The sequence below is a fragment of the Xiphophorus hellerii genome, chromosome 4 (genome assembly GCF_003331165.1).
Source record: "Xiphophorus hellerii strain 12219 chromosome 4, Xiphophorus_hellerii-4.1, whole genome shotgun sequence".
NCBI lineage: Eukaryota > Metazoa > Chordata > Actinopteri > Cyprinodontiformes > Poeciliidae > Xiphophorus > Xiphophorus hellerii.
Window position 1 is genome coordinate 16,476,599 of NC_045675.1, and position 23,126 is coordinate 16,499,724.

The window sequence follows — 23,126 nt, forward strand, 5'->3', positions numbered from 1 at the left end:
CTTAACGAAGAACAGCTGAAAAGTTACCGGGTTTATCAACTGCGGTAGCAATTTCGCTCCAACTCCTCCCCTTGTCATTTCTATATTCTTTGCATGTTGAATAAACATTAATGTTGTTTCCACGTCGGCTGGACTTCGGGTTGCGCCGTGTCAGCTGTTTGGGATTCCCCGACGTAATTTCCCCTCAGAAAACACGGAGGAGAATCCTCGCTTTCTGATTGGCTACCTGTCACTTTCAACAGGCTGCGTTAAGATCCCAGTCCGGGAAAACCCCTGATTTAGATCGGAGCGGCAACGAGGATCTACCGTAACACACCACACAATCTTAGAAAGACCAAAGGTCTAAGATTGTTGTATGGGGAAAAATAGGAGCAAAAAATCATGTAGTGTGAACTATTGCATCAGGTAGTCGATGTGCCCGTCTTCTCTATTTAAATCTAATTATTACTGAAGGGCAACATAGTATACAGACTTCATAATCTGCACTCTTTGGGTTGAATGCAGTGTTTATTTCCACTTTGGCTTTATGTTGTTTAGTTTTTATCAAGTACATTTTTTGTTAATGGAGACTGAGAATCCATTTTGTTTTTGGTTGTTTTGTTTATTTAGTTTATCAGCTCCAGTGTTAAATATTCTTTTGAAAATAAAGTGTATCTATCTTTGGCAGGAAATCACATGCATTATTACGTCATTTCCATTAAATCAGTGTAAAAAGGTCTTCAGACAATATTATCGTTTATCGCAATAATTTTTTGAGACAATTAATCGCTCAGCAAAATTTGCTATCGTGACAGGCCTAGTATTGTTTTTATTTCCAAAGCTTGGTGCTGAAAGTTTGAAAACTTAAATTGAATAGTGTACGAACCCTGTTACATGCCGATGCTGTGTAAAGTGTAATTTGTTTGCAAAACCAACCTATAAGTACATTTAAATTTCTTCGCTTTATGATATTTGAACCGTTTTAAACACTGTTGTTTTCTAGACACCTGGATACCAGCAGCATAAGCTGTTCGGTTGCATCTGAATGGTTTCGTCTCAGGGTTGTTCTTATATTGAGAATTTGATTTTGCAAAATTGATTGAGTCATTTGATCTGATGAAATGATCTCCTTTCTCGCCATAATAGAGAAAGTTTGCTTTCTGCAGTGACTGTTCCAGGAGACGTGGTCAGATCTCGAAGCTCTAAAAGTGATCTCCGTGTGTTTTCCCCTGCAGGCGCCTGCCGTGCATGCACCTCTTCCACCAGCTGTGCGTGGATCAGTGGCTCCTCACCAATAAGAAGTGCCCCATCTGCAGAGTGGACATTGAGGCGCAGCTGTCTGCCGAGAGTTGATGCTGTTTTCCCAACAACACTTTTGTTTGTTCGGAGTTTATTTTCAGATCATATTAACTTTCTCTTCAGTACTGCAGTCAACCAAAGATGGCACGAATTACCTGCGCAGCTCTACTACGAGGAAAACTAAAAAGTAAAACAAAAAAGCATCGAGCCTAGAGTGCCAGCTCTCACATAGTAGAACAACAACTAGATTTCTCCATTACGGATTTAAGATTTTATTGTATTTATGAAGCTTTTATGTAGCTTTTGATTGTTTCCTCAAGTGTCATTTTCGTTTTGTTTCTCTGCATGTTTCCTTGCAATGCATTTCTTTGCACATATAACGTGGGCTTAACACAGCCCGCCGAGTTGCAGGTGAGGGGAGCTGCTCTAGTAAAGATGCATTTCTGTAAACCTAATGCCTTGCTTTACTAGAATAGAATGTCAACCTTCAGTTTAAACAAAACACACAAAAAAAAAACATTGCAGGATTCATTTTACCAGTCATTGTATTGATTAGTTTATGTTTAGCAGATGTGGATTGTTAGTGAAAGATGTTCTTTTTTTTTTTGTTTTTGTTTTTTCTTCCAAGTAAATCAAGACATTCCTAACTAAGGAAATATGTTAACAAATCAGCTGCTGTATTAGTGCACACCCAGTATTTCTAGAGTGGAAATCAGCTCCATGGTTCACCTCACTCCCAGAATATGCACATGCTTTGCTACGACTACACCACCCTCCTGCACCTTCATTGGGCGACAGCACCCTCATCACCATCCCCATGTATTTTAGGGAGCAAAAAAAAAAAGAATGTCACACCCCCTCTCTTGACTGTTGTGTCCAAACTGAGCGATTGTCGGGAACTGCTGTGAATCTTTTCTCATTTTTTATTCCGTCGGGGTTCTTCCCGCAGACAGACGTGCGAAGCCTAACTAAGGGTTTTTGTGAGATGATCTCAGGCCTGTGAGTGTTGAAGAGTTTTGAAAACTGGTGATCATGCTGTTAAATTGATACTGGCAGTGGCGTTGACTTTTTAATCTCCTGTGGGCGTGTGTGTGTGTGTGTGTGTTCAGAGGGGAAAAACACAGCTCAAGTTGAGATTTACTGTTTGTTCTCACACTTCTAACTGATTTCGCCACCATCCCTTTCTGTCTCTCTCTGTAGTTGAGCAGCAGCGTCCATCTTGGATGCTGTGGAAAGAAAAGAAAAACACTAATACTGTTGACTAACTCACTCGCATAGACTTGCACAAGAGAGAAAACGGTAGATTAGTAGTGAATATGACGCTGAGGCCATGTGATGATCATGAGGGGTGAAAAAAAGGAAAAAATATATTTGAGCTGAGTGTTGAAATGCAGTACTTAAAGCAGGTATCCATGCATTCATTGACTTAAAGGCACCAGGATCATATTATGTGGGATTTATATTAGTTTTGAAAAATAATATTAATAAACTTGGATAACTCTTGTTGAGTCCTTTGATTGATGTTTATTTGAATGAATGTTTTGATGGAGGTGTTTTTTAATTGACGAATTTGAGGGACAGAAAACAATCTTTGTTTCTCTTCTCTCTCCCCAGATCATGAGTGTAATGCTTTCCATTTTCATGCATCTTAATATTTATTAAAATACATATATATTAATGTGTTATTTTTGAAAAAAAAAAAAACACTGTAGCTGAAACGCACAAAGCAAATCATACAAAATAAAAATCTCAAACTAGATTATCATTCAAATGTGTTTGAGCATTTAAATTAAAAACAAATTGTGATATTTTTCAGAGGTTTTAATATCGCATATGAAAGATTCTGTATATTTAGATACAGAAATATTCTATTTTGCCCATAATGTGGCTGTCGCAATCATTAAGAGAACTCAACTCGGAAGTGGGAACTCGCAGTTGGGTATGACGTCAGAGCTGTGTTCCAGTTAAGTTGGGATTCCAATATGGCGACGACCATAAACATTGCGTATGAACATAATTTAAAGCTTTACTTTCCGTCGGTAAACACCATTTTTTTTTTATTTGTTCAGGTCAAAGCTGCGGGCGCTACGTATAGCGTTTACTTAACATCCCGCCACAGCTTACTGTTGATCGGAGAAGCGGCCATATTGAAGCGCGACGTACTGGGGGTAATGGTGACAAACCCCAATCCAATCACTGAGTGCATATCCGGTAAGGTTCATGCACAGATTTTTCTACTGGTTGAAATTCCTGTTTTAAAACTTTTGAACAAAAAAATGTCATGTAATATTCTAGTTTTCTTAAAGGTACATTTTGGTCTTTCATTAGCTGAAAACCATATCTACCGACATTTGGAAACGCTTGAAAATATCACGGTGTGATATGGATCTTTATACGAGTTCACTTCTTAAATTGTAATTCCTGGATTAAATGATATTCAAATTTATTGAACTCTGCCTGTAAACTAGATGAATAACTGAAGGAAATAATTTTTCATTTAGCTTAACAAATTCTGATTAATTTTTCTTCAAAATCGCTGAATTTTCGCATTTTCCCATTCAAATGCTCGGAGGCGCAGCGGGTGAGGCAACAGCAAACAGCCTCACCTGGGCTTGATCAACCTCTGGCTAACTGCACTGGCTGCCATTCTGAGAGCATGTTCCACCTGTCTGTACGTTGCCAATAAAATGACTAAAAAACATTTAATGTAAGAACTGATTTTCCATAATTTGGCTTATTTATATAATGTGAAGTGTTTTTTTTTTTTTTTTTTTTTTTGCCACAAACTGTGTGTAACGTGTTTCGTGTCCTGAGGAGCGATCAGAAACGGCAGAGAACAGATTCGAGGTGAGGCAGGCAGTTCTCTTGCCTCATGGCAGGGGGCGCTCATGATCCCAGACATTGTGACTCCATAACTGCAGAGTAAGAGACAGTAACAGCGAGCTAGCCATACAGTAAAGTGCAGCGATATATCTATAGTTTTGAGTTGTACTTTAACGGTTTTCCCCTTTGCTGTGGAGCGTAGCATGAAAATAATATCTACATGTCCAAGTTTGACTGAGTTAACGGAATTATTCTACGGCGGCAGCGCGACTATTGATGACATGTAAAAGAATAATCTTTTTACCCCCCAGGTGTTTTCAGCAAGCGCGAAATTTTCTTATGTAAACAACATGCAGGAGGTCTATATTTGTAAATATGATTATGATTAAATCAGTGCCTCAACAGCTATGAACTTCGCCGCACGTCACTGTCCATGAAATATATCTATAGATATATTTGGTCTGGAAATATACACTGCTCAAAAAAAATAAAGGGAACACTCAAATAACACATCCTAGATCTGAATGAAAGACATATTCTCATTGAATACTTTGTTCTGTACAAAGTTGAATGTGCTGACAACGAAATCACACAAAAATCATCAATGGAAATCAAATTTATTAACCAATGGAGGCCTGGATTTGGAGCCACACACAAAATTAAAGTGAAATAACACGACACGCTGATCCAACTTTAATGTAATGTCCTTAAAACAAGTCAAAATGAGGCTCAGTATTGTGTGTGGCCTCCACGTGCCTGTATGACCTCCCTACAACGCCTGGGCATGCTCCTGATGAGGTGGCGGATGGTCTCCTGAGGGATCTCCTCCCAGACCTGGACTAAAGCATCCGCCAACTCCTGGACAGTCTGTGGTGCAACATGACGTTGGTGGATGGAGCGAGACATGATGTCCCAGATGTGCTCAATCGGATTCAGGTCTGGGGAACGGGCTGGCCAGTCCATAGCTTCAATGCCTTCATCTTGCAGGAACTGCTGACACACTCCAGCCACATGAGGTCTAGCATTGTCCTGCATTAGGAGGAACCCAGGGCCAACCGCACCAGCATATGGTCTCACAAGGGGTCTGAGGATCTCATCTCGGTACCTAATGGCAGTCAGGCTACCTCTGGTGAGCACATGGAGGGCTGTGCGGCCCTCCAAAGAAATGCCACCCCACACCATTACTGACCCACTGCCAAACCGGTCATGCTGAAGGATGTTGCAGGCAGCAGACCGCTCTCCACGGCGTCTCCAGACTCTGTCACGTCTGTCACATGTGCTCAGTGTGAACCTGCTTTCATCTGTGAAGAGCACAAGGCGCCAGTGGCGAATTTGCCAATCCTGGTGTTCTCTGGCAAATGCCAAGCGTCCTGCACGGTGTTGGGCTGTGAGCACAACCCCCATCTGTGGACGTCGGCCCCTCATACCATCCTCATGGAGTCGGTTTCTAACCGTTTGTGCAGACACATGCACATTTGTGGCCTGCTGGAGGTCATTTTGCAGGGCTCTGGCAGTGCTCCTCCTGTTCCTTCTTGCACAAAGGCAGAGGTAGCGGTCCTGCTGCTGGGTTGTTGCCCTCCTACGGCCTCCTCCACGTCTCCTGGTGTACTGGCCTGTCTCCTGGTAGCGCCTCCAGCCTCTGGACACTACGCTGACAGACACAGCAAACCTTCTTGCCACAGCTCGCATTGATGTGCCATCCTGGATGAGCTGCACTACCTGAGCCACTTGTGTGGGTTGTGGAGTCTGTCTCATGCTACCACGAGTGTGAAAGCACCACCAACATTCAAAACTGACCAAAACATCAGCCAGACAGCATAGGTACTGAGAAGTGGTCTGTGGTCCCAACTGCAGAACCACTCCTTTATTGAGTGTGTCTTGCTAATTGCCAATAATTTCCACCTGTTGTCTATACAACAGCAGGTGAAATTGATTGTCAATCAGTGTTGCTTCCTAAGTGGACAGTTTGATTTCACAGAAGTTTGATTTACTTGGAGTTATATTGTGTTGTTTAAGTGTTCCCTTTATTTTTTTGAGCAGTGTATAAATATACATTTATAGGTACATTTGGTGTAGGGTTTTTAGGGCCTGACATTTTTTATTTCTTTTACATCCTGCACCTAACAATTTTACAAATGCAATGAAAGTCTCCAGAAAGCCTTCACATCTAGTTACAAAACACACTTTAAAAATTACAAGGACTTTTGGCTCCTTGAAAATAAAACACAAAGTAATTAGGGTTATTTAAAGCTTTGTGCTGCTGCACTGCATACATAGAAATAAAAATGAGAATTGTGTTCTTTTAATAATTCCTTAAAGTTTTTTCCAGGCAAAGTGAGGAAACTTGTTGCATATCAGAGTAAAACAAAATTTTAATAGAAAAAAAGGCCATTACACGTGCAGAAACATGAAGCTTACCTTAAATTTAAAAGGGGGTTGGCGAGTAAAGATGTACGTTCATCTAGAAAGAGGGTTTTGGACCAGTGAGTAAAAGTAACTAGGTAACTGGTTACTTTTCTAGTTATCTAGAAAAGTAACTAGGTAACTTTTCTCGTTAGTCCTTGTAAGATGTGTCTGACGTTTTGTCTGGTTCAGGAGTGTTTTACAGGAGTCCAAGAGTTGCAGCCAATATCCTGCTTCACTAAACACCCTACCACGTTTCACTTAACTTGAAACAGCACTATGTTTCTTCTTTAAAAAATTACCTTCTGTGTATTTACCTCCTTGTACAGGTTGTCAATGACCAAGTAGCTATTATTTCAACAGAAATAAATAATTGTCCGAGTTTAACTATTGAATTTATCCCAAACTGCATTCTTTTTAATGATCAACAGGGGGCGTTAAATGTCTGAAAAACCCGACTAAAGCGTTACTTATTGAAACTCCTGGCTTTGCTTGATATACTGTATATAAATGTTAATCTGGAGGAGTTACGAAAAAAATCTGATAAAAATCAGTAAAGCATTTTTTCATGCAGTATGACAAAGTTTAATTAAAATACTCATCTATTGGTGTGGATTGCACAAAGGATCTGTTCACCAATCTTATGACCAAACTATGTTTATTGATGCAGTTTTCTGAAAAAGTCCCAGCAGGTTTCACTGACTACAGCATAATGTGGTCGTAGGATTGAAATAAAACTAAGGAATGCGTGTTAGGACTGCGGCAGCAGCGCAAAAGATGTGCAGAAACATTAACCAGAAGCAGCTACAAAAACAGCTTAACAAAACATAAACCCATACACTAAGTAGCAGAACTGGAAATAACAACAGCTCTGTGTTTTTCAAAACGGGGAAAAAAGGAGAAACTAAACATACAGTCTTTGCGTAAAAACACAAAGAAATCCTTTTAAATTCTGCCCACCAACAGGTACGCTCCTGCATTAGAACACATATACAGAAATGAGATCCAGAAAATGCCTGTTTGTCTTAATTTCATGTAAACAAATGATTTTCTTCAGTAACTAGCTAACTTCATTGCTTTTGCTCGTCACAATCCGTCCCTCGCAGACGAAGCTTTGTGGCCGTGACGTGAACGTGAGACGCCATCTGTGTCCAAGGTAGTACCTGTCCCAATAAAGTGCTAATACACCACAGACCTCACGCTCAGGCTACGTACTGGTGTCATTAGAGAACAAAAGCAGAATAAAAAGTGAGGGAGGTTTACCAGCTAATACTCCACCTCACTGCAATGCCCTCAGAATCAGAAAAAAAAACAAAACAAAAAAACGAGTCTGCTTTGGTCATTCAATTTTTAAAAATCCTCATTCAGCATTTTGATTCTTTACATGCCTGTTAAATGTCTGCATCACAATAAATATTCCTGCTAAAACTGAAATCACTTCAGTTTCCTTCAACCTTCATCTAGAAGCAACATAGTGGAAATAAAAGTAAAAAATAAATCACAGCCTGGTCCCAGAGATTTAGCCGATTTCATTTGAATGCTTCAAAACACTCTATAAAGATATAACACGGTAAGTAAAGGGAATACAGAGATCCATAAATACAATAAATAGTTTGTTCAGTACTCAGAGGGGACAGACCCCAGCGGTCTTTGTGTCTTTGGAGAAAAGCCTCATCTTTGGCCCAACAGGACGTTTGGTCTGGTGGCGTAACTGAGCGTTACGTTCGGTGACTGTAAGGCAGTAGTGGAAGAGTCTCACAGTGTTTGCTCTCCCCGACTGCAGGCTCTGCGCCCCCCTCAGAGGCCGGGGATGGCGGGGCGGAGGGGGGAAGCAGCAGGCGCATTGCGTCGCCCTGACAACCAGCAGCTACTAGATCTTGGTGACGTAGTTGTTGGGGAAAAGTCCCTGCTTCCCGCGAAGTCGTCCCGTCCACCACCCGGAAGCGTCTGCTCAAACAGAGCCAGGCACGAATGAATGAAAGAGGAAACGACGGCGTCATTTTTTATTCATTATTCTTAGAGACACTCACCCTCTTTGATGATATCGATGACGTCGTCGGTGTTGAAGCTGAGCTCGTCCGTGTCCTGAGCGTCGTACGCGTACAGGGCCTTGCACTGGGGCACCTGGGGTTTGGGTTTGGGCACCGGCTTCGGCCGTCCTCCACCTGGTGGAGGTCTGTGGGCTGAAGGTCGGTGGGCCCTGATTTAAAACAAAACAAAAAAAGAGAAAACCAGCTCTTGAGTCAGGGTGAGTTGCCTGCTGGAGGACACTGAATGAAATATTTAAAGCCCCTGCGCTGCAGTGACTCAGGACAGCACAGATTTGTTCAATGTGTCAGACTACGGCAGCATGCAAACATCTGGGCACCCCTGTTCTTAATGTCTCAGAAAGACATGCAGGAGTAAAATATTAAACATTTAATTCCAGGAGAGTTCACTTCTCATTTCTAAGCTTTCTTGTTTCACAATAACGGAAATGGGAACAGGAATAAAGCAAAACTTTTTTTTAAAATTTAGTCTCTGTTCCCTTTTGAAGCTGTAGAACTGTGCAAGACATAACAAAACCTTCATATCTGTATTGTGAGGTATTTTAGGATCATTAGTGTTAAGATATTTTATGAGAAATTATAAAGTTCTGTACAATTATTTCTCCAAGTACACTTTTGTTTCCTGTGGCTCAGTTTTGAATAGGATGAAAAGGTTTATTCAGATTTTTGTTTCGCCAAGTTTATATCTGTGCAGATGTAATTCCACATTAAAACCACAGCAAACCTTTTTTCCTTTCCTAGTTTCTGATAAAAACGTCAAACGGGGGATTTTGCTTTACCTGCTGCACCAAATTCACCTGAGACCAAAAATAGCCAAGCAAATTTTTGGATCTTCATTATAAAGTAAGCAAAGCTTGTTTATTATTTTATTTTACATTATGAATGAAAACAACTTTCTGTTAATTTATAGCTTTATATGCAGAAAAGTAAAATGCTTTGGAGTGAGCTAAAGGCTGCTAATTCTAAAAAAATGTTTTTAAATATGACCATTTATAAAACATTTATAAAGCTACAAAGTTTCCATTAGTTGGGCTTTCATGATGATGACTATGACAACAGGCATTGGAAAAAAATAAATAATAAAGTTTAGTACCCTAACACGGGTTGTATTTTGGGGTAATAAAAATAAAAATATGCCTTAACTGCGTTATAAAATTCTGATTTTATCAACTTTTAACTTGTTGACCATATTCTCAGCAACATAAATAAACCAGGGGTGCCCAGACCTTGGCAGGAAATTGTCTAAATTCAATTCAAAATGGAATCTATATGGTAAAAGGAAAGTAGATCCCTTAAAATTCTACGGTTTTAACATTTTTAGCAAAAATACTCAGGGGTTTTGTGATGTGCCACTTTTTTTAAATTTTTTTTTATAAATCCTCTTTTCGTTTTTGTTAAGCTAAAATTATTCATTTTAGCTTAACATTATGTTGTTCTGTGGCTGTTTAAGTTCAATATATTAATAATAATATATTGAATACAAAGCTATAGAATTGACAAAGGGGTCCGTTATATATATATATATATATATTATTATATATATTGTATTTATAGAATTGTAATTTTTTTGCTGGTACTGATTATGCCACAAGATGGAGTCCTAGCACAGGACGTCGCTTTGCCTGCACAGTGAGAACTAAACTAAACCAGTTTCACTGCAGAAAACAAAAAGGAAGCACAGACCCCGAGACATTAACTTTTCTCTCAACACCAACCCAAACCTGATACAGACGACGTTGAATAAACGAGAGACAAATAACCCAGAAAACATCTCAGTAAAACACTACGTGGTGATCATGTTGGTTATGCATACTGCAGTATGCATGTGTGAGACGTAATAGGGACAATTAAACATCCAACATATGGAGGGGAATCCCATCGAACCCCACTGGACATCAGCAGCGGAGGTCTAACTAAAATTGTGAGGTAACATCAGCGTGTTGTGCTGCTGAAAGCTTTTTCTCCCGACCTGAACCACCACCAGAACCACTGCAAACACTCCAACTCACATTCCTCCATTTGAAGTTGGCCGTCCGCCTCCAGAGCTACAAAAGAACGAATCAGCCAAATTATGTCAGATTAGAGAAACAGCAGCAGAGGTAGTATTACAGTGTCAGTGCATGGCGCTCTTCTCAGCTCTCAGAGCGATACCATCTAATTCTGGCGTTCCCCGAAACCTTTAAGCTGCATTCAAGAAACAAATTCATAGCCGGCAACTACTGGTCACACATTAAACAAGCTTCTAAGGCCGATACAAACAGCATCAACAACAAATATGTCTTTAGTTTCAGGCTTTTTTGTAAACATGCAAGGAATGAAGATATTTTTCTAATTTTAACATTTGTTCATTTTAATATCCTGAAAGGAAACCTAGACTCCACTGTGCAGAGTTGTTCATTTTTGACTTCTGATTTATGAATTACTGATCTAATTTGCTGCATGTCTTGTAATGCAAAACCTTAACTCAATCAAAATAATTAAAAGACCTAACCATCTGTTTGGTTAAAGGCCATTACTGGCAAAAAGTATTAGTATACTGGACACAAAATAACAAATATGTTAAACTGTCATACTATAGAATCGATCTCCAACCTATTTATAAATCTAGGATAAAAAAGGATAGAAAATCAAGTAGGATAAAACCACCACACCACTGCTTGTTTAGCCAGTGGAGAGTATTAAAATTTGCTGAGCGAGTAAATTTCAAGAGTGCACACTTAATATAGAAAACAAAAAATTCTGTGTTCAATAAAAAATATTCATTTTTACGGGAAGAAATGGGAGATAATGAATTTTTACTATTATTTTGCCAGAAGATCTTAAACTAAATAATCACATAACATCTTAAAAATAAATTAAAACACAGAATGATTGAAAGTTAGAGAAGGACTCAAATATTTGAAATTTGATGCGGAACTTCATGATGGCGATTTACTGACTTTTTGTTTTTTCTTCTTTTGTCTGGATTTAATTGTTGGTTTTGTGTATTCTGCTAATATTTGTAACATATAAGCTGAATAGTTTCAACCTTGACCTTTTCGATCTATAAATGAATTATTTTTATTTGACTGTTTTGAACTTCTTTGATTGCAGTTAGAGTTTTAAATGACCATCAGTTATCATTATGTGTAAGTCAGTGTGTTTTAGATCGAATAAATTGAACTATTAGCTTCATTTGTCATCTATTAACTGATTAATGAGTGGTTAATCAGTGGATGTTACACATTTCCGTCACGTCTCATTTCTTTGGCGAACCCCATCCCGCTCTGACGCTGCAGCTTTGTGCTGAGCTCTCACCCTGCAGCGCCCTGGTCCGGGACCCTCAGGCAGTCCAGGTCCGGCTGCTGCCGGCTGCCGCCGTCGCGCTGCCTGGGCTGGTTGATGTTGCTGGGCAGAAACGGGCGTGTGGAGTTGGTGGAGGGCGGATGCCTCTGGCTGTGATGCTGCGAGTTCCTCTGGTTGGCGATGTAGTTGGTGTTCTTCAGGCTGCCGTTCTGATGGCCGGCTGCCGGGAGGAAACGCAGGAAATGATTTTATAGATGATGTGAAGAAGAGAGAAGCTGCGGAGAAGCTGACCGGTATACCTGGGGGTCCTGGTGCTGCTCTTGAAGGCACGTGGTGGTTTCTGGACATGTTAGAGCGACTCTGGCTGAAGCTCTTCCTGGTTGGACCTGGCATTCATTAGCAAAAACACAAACGTAATGCAACATATTGACGCTACCGCAACCTGCAAAGATTTGACCCTTTCAATTTAAGCCGCGTTCCACATCACAGGCGGTTCTTTGTGTGAGTATGTCGTGGTTCTGCTTCACAGCCGGTACTCACGCGTGTTCTTGGGAAGGCCCGGTCCGATGCTGATCTGCAGGGATTTGCTTGAGGACTTCAACATGGCCACATCCCCCTGACCTTGAACAAACACCACCTGCCTGGAGCTGCCGCTCATGAAGCCCCAGTTCTCCTTCTTTAGCTTCATCTCCAGTCTGAAAATTTAACGCAATGTGTTCTTTTATATCTCTTTAATTAGTTTCTTTCTCAGAATAGTGGTAATATTATAAAAAATTCACATTTTGCATGTTTTTACACTTCCATTTGAGTCTCAACTGTCTCTAAAAATAGCCCAAGTGACTAAAAAAACACCCTAACCATTTGTTGGCAATAAGTTAATGTCTGGAAAACTGCACCGTTACCTAGCAACCTCGTTAAAGCTTGGTTTTACCGCTGTAAGTGCTGTACTATAGCTGATGGAAACGACAAGTGTTTTGTCGTTGACTTGCAATTCAGAAACCACTTGCTGCATTATTGCTGGTGGGGCAGGAGGCTCTACTTCTGCTTCTCAAAGATGTATGGTTGTATAATTGCACATGTGTTTGCAGACATTTTCACTTGCTAGTGTAAACATTGAGTTGGGGAATAACCAGTAACGGCCAGTAACAGTTTATTTGAATTTAAAGAGACAAGAGGCTCTAAAACAGCTCATCCTGAAAGTCATCCTCAGACTAAAATCTCTTTATCTAAGAATGATAAAATGTGACAAGCATGTTTTGTATAGACCCCAGCTAACCTGTTCATAAAGCATAATAGTTCACCTTTACAAGCAGCAGAGGTAAATCTGAAGGTTTAGCCGTTTACGTTTCTGGATGCATGGACTTACGTGTTGTTGAACTTGAGCGGCAGCTTCCTCCGAGTTTTCTCCTCGAACCGTCGGGACAGCAAGCTGATGAACTCCGTCTTGAAAATGCACTCCAGCAGGCTGTCGTACTCTTGCTCATGCAGGATGATGAAGTCATCCTGCAGGGTGCTGAAACAATGGCGAGCTTTGAGCAAAGTGACCGAGTCAAAACCCATCTTGGAAAGAGTATCATCACTCCCTCTATTGTCTTGTTTTGTGAGGATGTGGAGTCAGTTTTCACTTTTACATTCAGGACCTCACGGCAGTGCGGCCGTGTGGCCCAGCAGCACAAGGAGAGTCTGTTCCTCACATATGAGGAGGAGATTTTTACACCTCGCTGAACCACCTGGTCTGTGTTACCTCACAGAGTCAAAAGCCACAAACTCAAATCAACTGCTCTGCCTCTGAGCCGCGTCTCACAGAGTTTCTATCGACAATGCAGAGACCACAACTCTTCCAGTTTGCTCACAGATTTGATAAAATCCAGATAATTTAAGCATTTCTGACTGTGAAGCATTTTAGTTTTGTTTTCAGTCACATCTTCACCCAAGTACGTCAAATCTTCTCCATATGTTTCCAGTGATCTTTATGTGACTTTTACAGGAACAAAGAAACTTTTTCTTAACTGGAGATCTAGAATTGGACTTCGAAGAAGATCCCTGAATTTTGCACTGTAGAGTTTACAGACTTTAAGTCGTCCCTCAGTCACCCTTCTCATTTTAGACAAGTTCTGGTTTCTTAAATTTATTCATATTTAATTTATTCTCTATTCGGCTTGACTCCAGCATACTTAAGCTGTCTTTTACAAAGATCTGTTAATTCCCATTCTTTATGCTCAAATAACATTTTTCTTTTGCAAGTTCCACGTGTTCGAACTGAAAAAGGGAAGCAAGCGTTCAGTGTTATGGCTCCTTCAGCCTGGAATCAGCTCCAGTCTGAGCTCAAGATATCAGAACTGATTTCAATGGACTTATTTCGAGCGGTTCTTAAAAACAGGCAACAAGATTCTATTAAACAGTGTCACTGTTTTTAAATTGTTTTATATTGTTTTACACTTGTGCATATGTATTAATTAGTTTTATCTTGTAACCAGGTTGCTGTGTATTGCAGACTCCTGCCCAGGTCCCTCTTGAAAATGAGATCCAGATCTCAATGGGGTTTACCTGGTTAAATAAAGGAAATTGAATTGAATTGAATTTTTAAAGCACAAATTCACAACAAATTCATCAGGACGCTAAAAAACTAGTCAACATGTTGGCTATTGATGTGTGGAATCCAATAAAGTCAGTCAGATCAGGTATGTAAGATGTTTCATGCAGTACCATCATCTGTCAAGTTTTTGAATAAAAGTTTTGGTAAAAGACTGAAAATTCATGATTTTTAGGGGAGGATTGTTTTAAAAGAAGAGTGAATCATTTGTTATTCCAAGAAACCTTCACAGTTTTAATGGTTGACCGTCATGTTACAGATTAACAAACCTTCAGAAACCTCAAACCTTTCACCTCCAGTTTAATATTGTGAGGTGGATCAATGTATTTTACTGGGATTTTCTAAGATAGACTGACACGAAAGTGTTGCATAGTTAGAAAATGGTTCTCTGGATCTCTCATTAAAACCCAGTTCAACCAGGTGGATTTTAATTAGAGTCTCAAAACGGTGCTGACTTTTGTTCATGCGTCACATAAAATCCTCCAATTAATCTACAGAAATTTGTGCTTTGGAAAAGCTTTCAGGGAGACTTAAAAGTATTTTCTACCTGAGAGACAATGCCAGGATTTTCTCCAAGTCGATCTTCCTCTTCAACACCTCGGTCACCTGACCTTTCTCCGGCCCCTGCTTCACCTTCTCTCTTCCAATCAGATACACACTTTTAGGGGTCAAAATCAAGTCTCTCTTAATTCCCTACAAACAAAAAAACAAACAAAACAAAAACAGTTGGAGCATTGTTTTAGTAGCTAGAAAGAATCCAGAGAGAGGAAAACAAACCTTGAACCGTCGGTCGTATTTTGTGACTTTGTCAGCGAAGTCGATCTTTTCTCTTTTGGCCAGAAACTGCCGCAGCTCCGGTCTGTCGTCCATCCCCAGGTAGTCTCCGATGAAGTTTCGGTTCAGGCTATGCCGCCGCCTGTCTTTCCGGTTCAACAGCAGATCAGAAGCTGGAAAAAAAAAAAAATCAGAAAGCCGTGTGGGAGCTGAAGACTTGAGCAACCAATCGATGTGATGGAGAAACAGGCCCCTCTGCTCACCTTCCTCCCTCATCTGGACGTATTTCTTGCGGGCCATGTATTTCCTCCAGGCCTTCTGGATGGCGCGAGCGTAGCCGTCAAACTTGCGCTCTCTTGTCTCTTCCAGCAGGAAGAGCTATGAGAAAAAACAAAGAGGGAGAATAACACACCAGACATGCCTAAATACACAGACTGAACCTCAGGTGTAGCTGAAAACCAGCCTGACTGCAGTGATAACGGTGATTTGATTGTTTCCGAGTGAGAATAAAAACTTTTAACTACTGGATAGAGAGGCTGCAATCATCTTAGATTATTGTTTTCCTGCTGTTAACGTAATTTAAGTCAGTAAAATCTGAGTAGCTTTTTCAGAAAAAAAAAACCATGATCAACATTATTTGAGTTGGATTTGATTTTTTCCTTTTCTGCTCCAAGTTTAAATATTTTTTCTCTAAATGATAAAGTCGCTAAACTTCCTTACTGCTACTAGATGAAATGTCCAGATAAAAATGTTAGTAATTATATTGAGAAAGTGAAAATCATGTTATGTAGATTAGTTCCTCACAGAGATACATTTCAAAAGTTTATTGCTAATAATTTTAATGATTATGTCTCACATCTAATTTTCTCAGAAAATTTGAATATTACATGAAGCCAAATTTAAGAAAATGTTTTCTAAGCCACCTAAAAATTACAGTCCCATCATGTTTTTTCTCCCATCAAACTTTCCATTGATGTGAGAATTTCACCGTTGAATGGACTACCACACTTTTTTCTTCCACTAAACTTTTCACTAATATTGAGCACTCAAATTTCTGTGTTAAAAAACTGTTTTACATTTTTTTAAGTAAAAAAATTTAACTTTCAGAGAAACAAAATTTTGGGTTTTGATTAGGTGGATTTATATTTATCAAATTGAGATGGTTAAATCTGTGTAATGAGCCTGTATAATTTGAAGTTTTGCTTTTGGAACTGCATTTCTGGAAAAAAACCCACAATGAATTTATTAAAATGCAGCTGTGTAGACAACAATTAAGATTAAAATGTTTAATCTGATTTAATTTCTAGTATTTAGATTTTTATAACAGGTGATTGAGTTTGGGAAACGATTGAATCTTGTCTATATACAGCTTTAAAGATGAACGTGTGCATGAACGGACACAACGTGCATTTTACAGTAAAACAAAGTGCGACTGTGTGGACAGCCAGCGTTCACTTTGTTCCCATCAGGTTTCAGATCCATTTACTCAGAGAGATTAATAAGCTTATCGGTTCGCTCTGAGACCACCGGGCTTCTTGCCCCGTTTATGTCATTTCCTGCTGCACCTCTTAACACGCAATCACCCTCTCTGCCCTCTCCATGTGCCAGACTAAACATCCTGTCCGGCGTTGCAACAGCCCTGGCATCAGCACGGCCCAACCGCAGGCCGCAGCGAGGCCGGAGCACAATACTGCACATCAAACTGAAACCACAGAGAAACAACAGTCAGCAGAAAAACGCCCTGAGTCACAGCCTGTGACGCTGTGTGATCACTGAAGCTTCAGCGGCTGAATGGGTCAATCCAGGTACAAACAGCGGGATGCTACATACGGGCAAGACGTCAATATTGAAAACAAGGACTGGGTTTGGCAGAGAAACTCCTACAACACCTGGTGTCTCACAACTTTCTCTTTCATGACATCTTCGCTCACACAGCTAATTAACAAGGGTCAGCGTCTTATCTCACAGCGGCTTGTTTTCACAAGCCTGTCAGCTCATTTCAGCCATCTGCCCTGCGTGATATTTACCTTTCATTAGCCAGAGGGTCAGGGGGGCTGCAGTACATGAGTAAAGGCATTCAGGGTTAACTACCAGGCCTGAACAAAACTAAGATGTCTGTCTGAGTGAGTTTCTAAAAATACATCTGTGGGTGTGTGCGTGTGAACGCTCGCTGCTGCTTGATGTGTGTAGCTGTTAATAAGCAGGCTGTACACACACACACACACACACACACACGTTGCTTTCACAAAAGTCAAAGTAGTTACAGCAGGAAAGGACAAGCCTCAATCAACTCTCCCCCCCAACTCCAAAAAAACAGACAGTCTGAGCTTGTGTTTTTAGTTTCAGAGTCGTGTTGACTCACCGCTGACGTGTAACGAGAGGTCAGGTTCAATCTCCTCCCCTATGACAAGGACTCGAGCGTGATTTGGGACTCTGTTGCCTTTTATGGTGTTTAGAGTAAAAATATTGGGTTTAGTTTTTTCCCCTGCTGACAAGAAGGCAAGAAGGCCGACACACTGCAAGAACAGAAAATCTTACTGGTTTAGTTTCTGGTGTAAATGGACAAAATTAGCTTACATATACTTTTATTAAGATATAGGAGCTTGTTTTAAGTAAATAACTAGTCATAAGTGAAATAATCTGCCAGTGGAACTATTACTTTTTCATAACTATTAAGAAATTATTTACTTAAAACAAACTACTATATCTGTTAGTTTTATCTTATTTCAAGTGTACTAAAATATTTTCACTAGAAACTAGATCAAAAATACTTGGTAAGATTTTGTGTCTTTTCAGCCTTCAACGTATTTTATTTGGATTATATGTGGTTGAGCAAAACCTAGTAGCGCACAATTCTGAAAATGAAGCATTGCTTAAGATTTTCTACAATTAAAAGTGTTATTTGCATTGTCCCCCTCTCCTCTGAAGCCCTCCAAAAGGTCCAGTAGAACCAGTTGCTTTGAGAAATCACAAATTTCGTAAGTAAAGCCATTTTCAATTTAATGTTGTTATAAATCCGGTTGTTCTGTGAAGAACTGAGTGTTTTGTTGGAGAATATCAGTGGATAATCAGCAGAGAAAGGAGACAGGTCGGGGATAAAGTCCTGGAGAAGTTGAAAGCAGAGTTTTGTTGTAAAAAAGTATCTCAAACTCGTTGGAAAAGGAGCTTTGGTCAACCAGAGTTCAACTTTCTTGTCTGGCCCTAAAGAATTACAATAGCAGCATCATTTTGTGGGGATTTCTTTGAGTGACTTTTCTAAATCCAGTTAAGACTCTCTGGCCTGACTGAATAATTAATGTTGAGAATTAATCCAGTCTGATTGAGCTTGAGCTAATTGGCAAAGCTGGCAGAGACATAACTCAAAATACTAAATGATATAAATCAGGGATGAAAAAATTAATTTTCATTGCGGCCGTATCAAAAATATGAATGTTCTTAAAGGGCCGGTTGTGCCAGGATATATTACTAAAAGTAATTAAATGGTTAAAGTATCAATAATTAGCTGTTCCTCCAGGATTTTGTGATTGTTTTAGCGTTTTTTTTGCAATCAAAATCAGAGATTTTGTGCTGCCATTTTAGAAATGTTTATAAGGAATTTTTACAATACTTGCACTAATGTGTGATGTTAAATGTGACTTTTTATTACGGACTATAACATGGCATCAAGTTAAAGTAAGACTGAGGCAGCAGTCAATTAAGCTCAATGTTTTTGACCAATTTTGTGAAAATTTGAAATGTGGAGACTTATTGGTTTTGTGTGAAATTTGCAGATTTGTGAAAAACTGGAGGGACTCATTGATGTAAGTTGGAGTCTAGAGGGCCAAATAAAAAGCTACGACGGACCAGATTTGGCCCCCAGGCCTTGAGTTTGACACCTGTGATATAAATCCTAAAGGAAGAAAAGCAAAGTATTGGGTGCAAGCTAAAATCAAATGCACACCTCAATTTTTTATTAATTTTTTTGCATTTATTTAAAAATAATAATTAAAACCATTCGTGTTGTATTTTCTTTCTGATTCAGAGATGTAAACTAAAAATAAAGTTTCCTTTTGTGACAAAATGCAAACATGTTCAAGAACAAAGACGTGACGGATGTAAAACTCACAGACTCCGGGGCTTTAATGAAGACCTTGGTTTTTCCGAGCTGGAACTGATCTTGATCCATGTTGACGGAGCGCAGGAGATGAAGGACGCCTTGTTTCTCGTCTCCTCGCCACGTCGGCCATGACTCTTTGGTCAGGATGGCGTACCTGAAGATCACAACGTACCGCCACGTCTATCAGCACCAGACATGTGACTGAATCAAACCAGAAATTAAGTGCAAAAGCAAAAATTAAAGCCGTTATTAATGAAAGTCTGATGAGTTCGCGGTGCGACACCTGTTGAGGAACTTCCGGAAGACTCTGCGGTAGGCGTAGCCAGCGCGCCTCACCCTGATGTTTTCCTTCAGACCCAGATACTCCACCTGATGCTTCACTCTGGAGACACAACAACATCATCATCGTCATCAAGTGAACTCGTGTGCTTCCTTTTGTCACATCCTCAATCATCCTCCCTTCATGTTTTACCGTCTTACAGCCATCAGCCACCACATTGTTTCAAACGTCTTTCCGAGGCTCATGAAGCTCTCCATCCCCCCCGGGGGAAAGCGGTGATTGCGGGTCATTCTATGCAAAATAGCAGGTCTTACATTTTTTTCCCTCTAAAACAAAGAGCTTAAGCACCATTTGGTTCTGTACAGTCAGGCTTCCTGTGAAAACGGCGATTCCGGTGCTAATTAATGAGCCACATTGCGCCGTGCTCCCAACAGGAAGGTCATCATAAGCCCTGAACAATGCAGCATCACTCTGTGTGGGAACAAGAAGTCCCCAAAGCCTGCATGGGGGGAAGGAAAGGAGCGGGAAGCTCATGAACAAAAGCACAAAGAAGAAGAAGAAGAAGGGGTTTCTTCAAATAAACACCAAAAAAAAACAGAAAGAGGTTCAGGAGGAAAGGTTTCAGTACAAAGTAGTTTGTTTGTTTTTAACTAAAATTCAGAAGCGGATTCAAAGCATTAATGCTTTAATATGACATCACATTTCCGTCCTTTATCATCGTCAGGTGTGTTGTGGAAGAGTGGAGCCAACTCAGAGGACTTTGAACTGAACAATGTTTTTTTTTTTTTTTACACAATGAACCAGAAGTTAGCTCAAATAGACGCCGTTTAACCAGGAGAGAACAAAAGAGGCAGCTTGCATTATCCGGTAACAAACTTCTGGCTCATAACTAGTTACATTTACTTGAGTTTTTTGGAGGGGGAGATACTTTTATTATAATTTTTACTACGCTGTACTTTTTACTTTCATTTGAGTTATTTTATCATGAAGTATTGAGGCTCTTACTTGAGTAAAATTTATGTGAGGAACTTCACTGAATGAAGAACAAGTTTGTTTTAACCAAACATTCACCAGACACATCGATACACCTGCTGTTTTTGTTAAAGTTTCATACATTTTACGTCAAAATAAATGATCTGGAAACTTTACCCCGGTTTTCCTATTTTTTAATTAAGTTATTTATATATATTAACTTTCATTTTGGTTCTTAAAACACCAAAGTATCCAGGCAATTTTATTTTTTGGTCCGTCTGATGATGCAATTTTCAAATACTAAATGATTGATTTTACTCAACAGCCTTTTTGCCGAATACTTTTTTACTCTTATTTGATTCTTTTCCTTAATGGCTACTTTTTAATTTTACATGAGTAAAAATATGCTGAAGTAGAGCTACTCTTACTTGAGTATAATTTTTGGATACTCTACTCATCTCTGGTCATTACGCAGAAAAAAGTCACAACATTTTCCCTCCAAGATGAAAGCTTGAAGATCAATCTTCACTTTTGTAAATTGTTCAATTGTGGCTGCATAGCTTCTCTGGGAATCAATCACAATCAAGCCTGTCTTGCTAACATTATGCAAGTTATTCTGGATATTTTAGATATTATTTTGTTGAATAAACGTGCTGGTTTCTGTCTCTGCTCTGAGAGAAGACGGTTCTGCCACGACTCACCGTGATTCTTCCCAGTCTTTTGGCTTCTTGGTCTCATTCGGTTTGATGCAGCGAATGTAGTGTGGCGTGCATTTCATTAGTGTGCTAACCAGGTCATTGGCTTGTTTCTAGAGAGAGGAATCAGAACAAGCATAAAAAAACAGGAGGCCAAAGATGTTAAAATGATTGAAACCTTCAACAGTAATGCAAACTATTTGCTCAGGAACACAAACTTCAACGCAAAGCTCTTTCCCACATCAGCCCTGATTATGAGACAATACTAGGCCTGTCACGATAACAAATTTTGCTGAGTGATTAATTGTCTCAAAAATGTTTGCGATAAATGATAATAGCGCTTACAGACTTTTTTACACCGATTTAATGGAAATGACATAATAATGCATGCGATTTTCAAAAGAACACTTAACACTGGTACTGATAAACAAAATAAACAAAACAACCAAAAACAGTAATAAAATATATTCTCAGTCTCCATTAACAAAAAATTTACTTGAATTAAAAACTAAACATAAAGCCAAAGTGGAAATAAATACTGCATTCAACCAAAAGATTATGAAGTCTGTATATTATGTTGCCCTTCAGTAATAATTAGATTTAAATAGAGAAGATGGACACATCCGACTACCTGATGCAATAGTTCACACTACAGGGTTGATTGGCCCGATTTTCCCCTTATGACAATCTTAGAAAGTTGGTCGTTCTAAGATTGTCGCTTACGATTTCATAATCGATCATCCTGTAGTGTGTGGTGTGTTATGGTAGATTGTCGTTGCGCTCCGATCTAAATCAGGGGTTTTCCCTGATTTAGAAATCAGAGAGACTGGGATCGTTAACGTGACATAAATAGGTTATAATGATTTTCATTCGGTCAGGACTTTACGCTGACACTAGCCACATGCATTGCAGGTAGATTGTAGTAAAGCATTGATTAATGCCTGGTTTTAAAATTAGTTAACTGAACTTGTAGCCATTATTTTGTGCCCATTGTTGGACACCACACGGCAGGAACCAACCCGATCGAACAGTTATACCTAGGATTTCTGTCGGCTAATGTGTGGGTCTGTCAGGTTTTGAAAATGGGCCGACAATCGGCCGACAGCTCTAAGATCGTGTCGTGTGCGCTGGGCTTTACACTGAGGAAATGAGGAAGGGAGGAGTCAGTGGAGAGCACCGGAGTTGAGCCTTTTTTCATTCAGTGTCATTAACAGAAAGAGAAAAAGGCCGGAAGAGACGATAATGCCGCTAATTAAAATGAGGTCGATGTGATTAATTGATTTATTGTTTGCGACCAGCCTACACAATACACACACTTTGAAGCAGATACCTTTATTTTGCTGCCTGCTGTAGTCGGCCGGCCTTTCTTCTCAGCATTGAGGTTTTCAGGGAACAGAGCCCTGATGAAGGAACTAAGCAGAGACAAATGAGATGAAGTTTATTTTGAGATCAACAGAAACAAAGAACTGTAACAGCGGCCCAGTTTCTAGGCTGTCAGCATGAAAACTGCGGTTAATGATTAAAGAACCAAGGTTATTTTCCAGACTAAGGTCGCTCATCTGAATTCCTGAAACATTTGGGAAGGTTTGAGTTGGGGGAGGCTGGGAAAACATGGTGTGGGTGTGTGTGTGTGTGTATAGAAAAATATCTGCAGGGACATCTCTTTGCAGGAAAATACTGTTGCTCAGCTAGGAAAAAAAATAAAAAGATTTCCAAAAGTCTCGCACTGTCTCGTAAACTAATCCAAAACTTTAATTTTCTTCTAAAGAAGTTTTGCCTTTATTGGTTTGGATGTGAACTTTGACAAAACGCAAAATTATTCTTCATCTTTATCCACATAGAAAAAAACAAAAAACATTTTCATTTAAACCCAAAGTAA

General features: G+C 39.7%; 2 protein-coding genes across 5 annotated transcripts in view; one reads left to right on the plus strand and one right to left on the minus strand.

Annotated features, from left to right (window-relative positions):
- Nucleotides 1–2,786, plus strand: part of rnf111 (ring finger protein 111) — a 35,816-nt gene extending 33,030 nt beyond the window's left edge. For all 3 annotated transcript variants that reach the window (XM_032560395.1, XM_032560397.1, XM_032560396.1), the window contains one exon: nucleotides 1,215–2,786. In XM_032560395.1, coding sequence (XP_032416286.1) covers nucleotides 1,215–1,332 — 118 coding nt within the window. In that variant the 3' untranslated portion in view covers nucleotides 1,333–2,786. The remainder of the gene's footprint in view (nucleotides 1–1,214) is intronic.
- Nucleotides 2,787–7,145: 4,359 nt separating this feature from the next.
- myo1ea (myosin IEa) overlaps nucleotides 7,146–23,126 on the minus strand; it is a 52,914-nt gene continuing 36,933 nt past the window's right edge. Inside the window, exons 16-29 of one of the 2 annotated variants that reach the window (XM_032560647.1) lie at nucleotides 22,578–22,659; nucleotides 21,254–21,360; nucleotides 19,584–19,682; nucleotides 19,310–19,454; nucleotides 15,468–15,582; nucleotides 15,208–15,377; nucleotides 14,978–15,123; nucleotides 13,204–13,350; nucleotides 12,378–12,532; nucleotides 12,137–12,223; nucleotides 11,850–12,057; nucleotides 10,562–10,597; nucleotides 8,535–8,704; nucleotides 7,146–8,451 (exon numbers count right to left, since the gene is read on the minus strand). In XM_032560647.1, coding sequence (XP_032416538.1) covers nucleotides 8,375–8,451; nucleotides 8,535–8,704; nucleotides 10,562–10,597; nucleotides 11,850–12,057; nucleotides 12,137–12,223; nucleotides 12,378–12,532; nucleotides 13,204–13,350; nucleotides 14,978–15,123; nucleotides 15,208–15,377; nucleotides 15,468–15,582; nucleotides 19,310–19,454; nucleotides 19,584–19,682; nucleotides 21,254–21,360; nucleotides 22,578–22,659 — 1,744 coding nt within the window. In that variant the 3' untranslated portion in view covers nucleotides 7,146–8,374. The remainder of the gene's footprint in view (nucleotides 8,452–8,534; nucleotides 8,705–10,561; nucleotides 10,598–11,849; nucleotides 12,058–12,136; nucleotides 12,224–12,377; nucleotides 12,533–13,203; nucleotides 13,351–14,977; nucleotides 15,124–15,207; nucleotides 15,378–15,467; nucleotides 15,583–19,309; nucleotides 19,455–19,583; nucleotides 19,683–21,253; nucleotides 21,361–22,577; nucleotides 22,660–23,126) is intronic. The other variant, XM_032560648.1, reaches the window with a different exon arrangement.